General features: G+C 36.8%; 1 protein-coding gene across 1 annotated transcript in view; it reads right to left on the minus strand.

The window, feature by feature from the left end:
* The window catches only part of trmt44 (tRNA methyltransferase 44 homolog), an 8,718-nt gene extending 1,119 nt beyond the window's left edge, over positions 1 to 7,599 (minus strand). Inside the window, exons 1-8 of the mRNA XM_057326861.1 lie at positions 7,172 to 7,599; positions 6,972 to 7,086; positions 6,521 to 6,740; positions 5,813 to 5,881; positions 5,437 to 5,544; positions 5,053 to 5,124; positions 2,243 to 2,349; positions 260 to 443 (exon numbers count right to left, since the gene is read on the minus strand). Coding sequence (XP_057182844.1) covers positions 260 to 443; positions 2,243 to 2,349; positions 5,053 to 5,124; positions 5,437 to 5,544; positions 5,813 to 5,881; positions 6,521 to 6,740; positions 6,972 to 7,086; positions 7,172 to 7,511 — 1,215 coding nt within the window. The 5' untranslated portion in view covers positions 7,512 to 7,599. The remainder of the gene's footprint in view (positions 1 to 259; positions 444 to 2,242; positions 2,350 to 5,052; positions 5,125 to 5,436; positions 5,545 to 5,812; positions 5,882 to 6,520; positions 6,741 to 6,971; positions 7,087 to 7,171) is intronic.
* Between the last annotated feature and the right edge of the window lie 360 nt (positions 7,600 to 7,959).

Here is a 7,959-nt window from a genome sequence, read left to right on the forward strand (position 1 = left end):
TGGTATCAGAGTTAAATTCAAAATATTGGAGAGACAAGTTTAGCCAAATAACGGTTCTTCACGGTTTCTTTTGATTGGTATCAGAAATAATCGACAGGCACTCTATTGTTTGTGAATGTGTACCTTAAGTTAACTGCAGCCCACGAACACGCGCAGCAACATTTGTTTATGTTGTCACTATGACTTCAAAATTTAAATTAATCTCATCCTTAATACAGTCCAGTTTAACGCTGATGTTAAAGACAATGATCCAACCTACCCGTTTGGTGGAAGGGATCCTCAGGCAATCCTCCTCTGTGTTAAAGCCACACTCTGTGCTGACATCAGTAATAAAGTCAATATACTCCTTATACTGAGACTTCTTGCACTGTCTGCGCTGATACTTTCCGTAGAAGTCGAAGAAGCAGCAGGGGAGCACAAAGTAACGGCATGAGTAAGATGATCTGGACGAGATGGACACAAAGGATGAATTCCATATTAAAATTCAAACACTTTTTGATCAATTCATTTCTATGACCTTTGCATTGATGATTTTTTTGTACAAATTATTTAAATTAGACAGACTTGCTAATGAATCTTTCAGACCAGTTTTTAGCTAATTCTACCAATTAAATATTTTAGAGCAGAGCATGTTTAGAAAAATATAGCTACACAGTCACTTTTGTATTAATCATAGAAATAGACATGCCTTTTAATATTGTAATAATTTCCATGAACTTTCTGAGCCTGGAAAACTCGATTTCAAAATTCAGTAAATACAGAGTGAAAATAAAATTCTTCAAACAAAAGAAATGACACCTACAACGGACAATATCCATAAACAAATAGTTCACTGACCAGTGAAGTAACACATGTAACAAATGTTTTTGGGAAATGTCTGTTCTGTACATGTACTCGTCAATAAATACAACAAACACGTTAAATGAACTTGTTGAATGGTTTGTCTCAGTGTTATGTCACTCATCTATAACATGATATTTATGTAATCACTTGCAACACAGATCTGAACTGAAATTTTGTCCAGATGTTATTTTTTACAAACAAGGTGTGGTTTCCTGTGTATGAAAGATGAAGATACATCATCAAAACCAAAATAAATAGACCTTCTCTCTCCTCATCGGTCAGCTGAGAATCCTCTATATTCTGTAACTTTCTCTTATAAATGTAAATCTAAATATAATATTATTAACATTAACAGCACAACAAGATGTTACGGCATCTTGGGTTAATTTATTTCACCATGACGTGTTATATACATAATATAAGCTGGTCAAGCTGACCATCTCCACCTAGTGTCCGAGCCAGAATCCAGAAAAAAAAAACTCTGGACTTTTCAACTAATATGGAGTCAAAGCCTACATGGACAATATGACAGCTTAAACCCATGTGGATAAATGAGAAAAAGGACTTGAAATACAGTGACAGCATTCATCTAGGCTTGCATTATAGTGACACAATTTGTCTCTGCGTGGTTACTGTGACACTGAAAAACTGAAACATTACAAGGACTATACTCGGCATTACTAAGCAAAAAGCTATTTTTTACTTTTTTGTTTTATTTTTTTATGTTGCAAAATGATATAGAACTAAATTAGCACTTTTTTAGCATTAAAGGGATAGTTCACCCAAAAATGAAAATTCTTTCATCATTCACTCACCCTTATGTCATTCCAAACCTGACTTTCTTTCGTCTGCCGAACACAAAAAATATATTTTGAAGAATGTTGGTAACCGAACAACATTGGACCCCACTGACCTCCACAAAAACACTAAGGCATTTCTCAAAATATCTTATTTTGTGTTCCACAGAAGAAGAAAATTCTTAGAGGTTAATTTTTATTTTGGGGTGACCTATCCTGCTAAATATGAATTGAATCTACTAGGCAAACGGTTCGCATTTTAAAAATGTAATGCAATCGATTAAATCAGATTTAGATCATACAATTTCCTATCTCTTAGAATGCATTTATCATTTTGGCAAAAAAATGTATAACTAAAACGTTGTAAAATATGAAAAATAAGACCAAACTAAATACTCTGCAGCATTTCAAAACAAAATAAATCTAAAATCTATTCTATAATAATCTTTACATTTTAGTCATTTTTATAATTTATGTAATGACCTCCTTCCCAACACTAATCCTAGAAAACAGAGCAAAGCTTCCAATCACTTGAAATGAATTTACTGGAGAGCAGGTGTCTCCTCAACACAAGTGCTACTTTCTCGGAGCTGATGACTTGCCTGGCTGCTATAACTGGGATCCATGGTGTAAGCTCATCCGAATGGTTTCCAATCAGCCAGTCTGTGGTGGGGAAGAGGAAGCCATCGCTGGGCGTAATGGCATTTTCCTGAAATAGATAAGAGCACCCGCACCCTGCATCTCATTATCATTGGCTGAATGCTTAATGACACTGGGATGGCAAAACGACCCATCTACAAAAATCTACCAAGGGTTCCATTTCTAAGTTCAGGTTTTATCATGTAGCCAAGGGATTGAGTGAATTTTGATAACAGTAATGTTATAATTAATGCTGTGAATCGATTAAAAAAATTAATCGGATTAATCACACATTTTCTGTGATTAATCACGATTAATCACACATAACAATAATATTTTAAAATATACTTTTACATTTGAATAATTTCACATTTAATATTCAAATTGATGTAGAAACAACATATTTCTTTAACAGCGTCATTTTATGAATGAAAGAAAACATTTTGATATTAGTACTGTAACTGATGTCTCTATTAAATTGATTATTTTAACATTAATTATAGCCATTCAACAATATAATTGAGAGCTATCATGAAATATACAGAAATTGAAGGAAGTTCTCAAACACTTTACAGTCTTTAATGCTAAATTATCAATTAAATGCAGAAGAATTCTCATTAAAGCTACAAAATCACATAGATTTCTTCTTTTATTTTGTTCTTTGATTAACATTAGTGACAGGAGTCACAGCAGCAAGTTTAAGAACGCGGCCCCTTTAAGAGCTGTCTCAGTACGCAGATCTGACCGTCACCGCACTCCCATTTTCACAACTCTTTGCATTCATTTAAGATTTTATTTTACACTTTGAAGTCTTGCTTAAGAAAATGCTAGACAAAACGGGCTTTCTGACATAATCTTGTATGGTTTTATCCATTCAAGCACGAAAGAGAACTTAACACGGATGCGCTGTCTGACAGAGATTCACCGACGCAACCTTCAGCCCATGACTGTTTACACCAGACTGGACCTCGCGTTGCGTTTTGCCGCGTCCCACAGTTTAGAAGCTGTCTATCTTCATTGAACGCGTCCAAGCAACTGTTTAAAATCGCGCTTAAGTGGTTTAAAAGCCTGTACACGAATAAGAGCGTGATTACATAATGTAACGCTAGACAAAAAATGTCAAAACAAACGGATGCTGCGTTAATTGCGTTAAATATTTTTCACGCGTTAATTTGAAAAAAATAATCACATGCGTTAACGCGTTAACGTTGACAGCCCTAGTTATAATGTAATGTTGTTTTTTTCTGAAGGATGCCCGGTCAATATAAAGTGGAAAGAAATACTGCAGGATTTTCGGTGGATGCAAGGTAAATAAAATACTTGTCGATGTCGAGATTGATCCTCTTGATTACAAACTATGACCGGCTCGTGCACTAAAACGACCCAATACATGCAGAATGACAAGAACCATCCGAGCTACCACACGAGCCCTGACCCCCCATTTTCCAGGCAGACAGCCCACTCATGACATCCCAGATTGTGCTGCATCTGTTCAGATGGCAACACCATGTGTTTCACCGATGTTGAAATACTGCAGGGATTTCACAAGTGCACGAATGCGCCCCCTAAATTCACATAGATTCCCATTAGACCTGCCACTAAAGCATCTCGGAATCTCTTTCACGGCAGGACACTATAAATAATGAAGCTCAGGGAATGTTCAAAGCCTTGAGAGTAAAATTTAAAAAGGGAAGACAACAGAAACGCACGGAGAGAAAAACAGGTCTAGGGGTTTTTAAGATGAGTCACATACCGATTTTTAATCACCGTCTTTAAAAGAAATGATAAAAGATCAACTTTAAATTTTTGGATAAAAATCAAACGCTACCAGTGAAAACACATGCAGATAAAATGTACTGTATACCTTAAATGTACTGTAAGTTGTTTTGCATAAAAGCATCTGACAAATGCATAAATGTAAATGTACTGCTTTGGAGGCTGTTGCCATGGTATTCTAGGCAGTTCTGGGTGATTTCCCTTAAGACTACAATATTTTCGTTCTCAGATCCCTACTATAAGGGATTTTTCACTTGCTCAACCATCTACCATGCCATCCACCAAGCAATTGTACTGGTACTGCTTTCCTTAACAAGCATTTCACTCATTTTGGTTGTAAAAGGACATTGGGACTCATTCACTAAGCATGCGTACGCACAAATTTGTGCGTGAAACCTGCGTACGAACGTTTTCACGAACAAATCATGATGCACAAAAACTTTTGAACTAAAATTTATTTGAAATATAAGAGAAAAAATAGTTATCTCTCCAGTCTCTCTCTCTCAGGATAATAGTTATATACTTTAAATAATATATAAATATATATTTATTTATTTAATTACGCGTAGATGTATATGAGATGTATATGCTAATGAGACCTCTTTAAACTGCGTGTCTGAATAAAAGGTGTTTTATTGTGTATGAACTGACTTTGAGGACTGCACAGTGCACACTTGGAATTAATTGCGACGCGTCACATGGGGTTGCCTGGAGTACCTTAAGTGACAACAGGCGGTAAAGGAAAGGTTAGGCGGTCCTAATATGGAGATGGCCTGGGTGTGTTTTATGCAAAAGTCTAAACTCGTGCACGTGGCCGCTCATTTAAAATACTCCAAATTCACTAACATTAGGACGAGGTTAAGAACAAATTCATGTGCGTACGCACGTGTTGTGAATTAAGCAGAAAGTTTTCGTGAAAGTTCAAATGTGCGTATAATACGAAAAATCTACGCAATTATTAGTGAATGAGACCCAATGTCCCTCAATTATATCTTACCTCTAGATGTGTATTAGGCCCAAACATGTCCCAGATCTTCCTCCTGCGGATGTCAATGCCTTTTCCAGGATGCTGAAAACCACATGACGAACATAAGTCTCGGCCAGTTTCAATTAAAAAGAACATCACAGGCAGAAGGTGTACATAATTCAATTTTAGCCCCAAGAAAGGAGGAGTCACATTTCTAATCTCTTGTACAATTAAACGCTACAGATGAGAGATGGCTTTTCATTGTGTTTTTTATTCACATGGTCCCTGCTGTATCATTGATTTTTAACACTGGATGAATATTAACAAATGAAAAGAGCTCAACGTCGAGGGGCTGTCTGACGCAGGGTACAGTGTCGAAATTCAACACGGGAGCAGATGTACTGGTTAACCTACCCCTTCGTTGTTTAATATGTGAACCAGCAGGCCGTTTCCACAGCCGAGATCCACAAAGGACTGTTTTGTTGTTGTTCCCTTTTCAGCACGCTCTTCACCCCACAAGACCTGCATGGGTGACAGAGAGAGAGTGTTTTCCTCTGTTATACCGAGAGTCGAAAAGATTACATGTCCATGATGCCTATTTATTTAACACATACAATCCTCATTTCCACAGTTTTCCACAGACTGACACAGCAGTAACAAATAAAAATATACAAATGTTTAACTGAACAAATTTATGTGCTAAATATTGTAATGAAAGTGTAATTATATAGACTACAACAATTATGTGATATGCGGGCAGAAAGTGTATTAGAGGGCCATTCCAACCTACCAACAAATATGTAGCGATGGCAACATCTTCATACACAAATTTCTCAGGATCAGTAACTTCAGGCCAGACCTTGAACAAATTAATGGCTTACTGTTATTTTGTAACTTGTTTTTAACCAATCAAATGCAGTCAAACACTCAACGCATGTCAGCATTTGACTGGGACACCTCTTGACAACATACTCCATGCATCACATACAGTATGTATACAATGGAAACTAATGACTGTGCTTTTGTCTAGCTGATATAGTTCTCTGCAGTTTGATATTTCTGAAATAGTGTTTTTTAACTTTAAGTCCACACTTGTAATGTACTACTAAAGGTTAGTTAAGAGCGATGTCATTTTCTTGTTACTAATAATATCAAACACATCTGCTAAATAATGACTGTGTGGCCCAAACATTCCTCTATACTGTAAACAGATCGTACCGTCCCAAACAAAAAAATGTCAATGGTTGAGTCAATGTGGCTGGCTGGGATGCTCAAACAAACAGAGCCACAGTGTTTACACTGTGAATGGCTTGTTTATAGATGTATCTTGGAATAAAAGTGATGTAATATAAAGTAATTTCTGAGACAATAGCATCAGAATTAATTGCAATCAAGTCAAGAAAGGCACATTTTAAATTCCAAAATAAAGCAGGGGATGGCACTCGCATAAACAAGTCTTGATTTGTGGCAAAAAATAGCATATTCCTGCCAACCCCACCTTCACTAATTCTTTGTACTTTTCTTTCAGTTGCTGGTAGATCACGCTGTATTTCTCCACAGGTATAAGGGACAGGGTGCTTTTAAATTCACTTTTCCTGCTCTCCAGAGCCCAGCGTGACAGTTTCGGCAGGAGTTCTCTACAAAGCCAGGAAAGTTTGGGATAAGCCACCCCATCGCTGTACCAATCCTCAGGCCTTAGAGCATGAAGAGACAATATCCTGAAAAGAGAAGAAGTTTTATTATAAGTATTTATCAACAACTGTGTCCTCAATACAACCAGAAAAAACATTATCAGTTAAACCACTACAGACTGTCCAGACTGATTGATATATAAGTCAGGGTAGGCTGATATATAAACTACACTTAAACTTAACTGTCATTAACACTGTTGAGTAACAGAACAGAGTTGCTTCTGTCTCATTTTGCAGTAAAATACAGTACATCCTCACCAATCTTCAGTTTCCAGTTGCAGCTGGATCTGATAAATGTTGCTGCTCCTGAGAGAGACCTGTCCCACTTCGTTCTCTTCAAAAGGAACAAATGTCACTGTGTGCCCAACAATATCTTCAAAGAAAAAATCATTCATCCAATTAGAGAAAAACTCAAAACAAACCATCAATGCAATTCTTTTACGTGTCTGTTGTTTCACCTTTAATAATAATTTCTTTGCACAGACATTTCTCTGTTTTCTTAACTTTGGGAATAACAGTCCTGATGCAAACACACCAGCGTCCTGCAGTTTCATGTCCCTCGTCCACAACATTGGCGCGAAGGAAGTGAAAAATATCATCAATCTCAGTACTGCATCTCAAAACAGAAGATAAAAACTGCTTTAGTCCTGCGCCGTCCACGTCCCTGTACTCAGACTCTGTCGCTCCACACAGTCTCTTGTTAACAACATGAGGTTTCTTGATCCAGACATCGGCAGCTGACCACAGGCTTTCTGGTCTGCATCTGTCCGTAAGATTTAATTCGGAAAGTTTCGACATGTTGTCGACCCCTTAGAAATATTCACATAACAATGTTACATTACATGAGGAATGTTCACTACAAACCACAAGTACAGAATCACTTGGTTTCGGTGTATACCGGTAAGTTGTCAAAATAAAAGGGCTGTTTGACTTGTGATAATATATCTGTATTTTTGAAACATTTGTGTCACAATTTTTATTTGTATTCAATATATACATTTACTAATGTAATTATAAACGAACTATTTAACGTATTGCGTATGGCCTACACTAATTTGGACTCTACTGGCTCTTATTTTGCATTTTGACAGAATTTGAACTTTCACCCGGTCCTTCTAGTGACGAAGAGAGCAACACTGTATGATGGCGACATCTGCTGGTGAAAACACTGTAAAAGCAACCAGAAAGGAAACCAAAACGACACATTTAATAAAACACATTTTAGTGAAAATAGTGCTAATCAGAT

This window comes from Triplophysa rosa, linkage group LG1, assembly GCF_024868665.1.
Source record: "Triplophysa rosa linkage group LG1, Trosa_1v2, whole genome shotgun sequence".
Classification (NCBI taxonomy): domain Eukaryota; kingdom Metazoa; phylum Chordata; class Actinopteri; order Cypriniformes; family Nemacheilidae; genus Triplophysa; species Triplophysa rosa.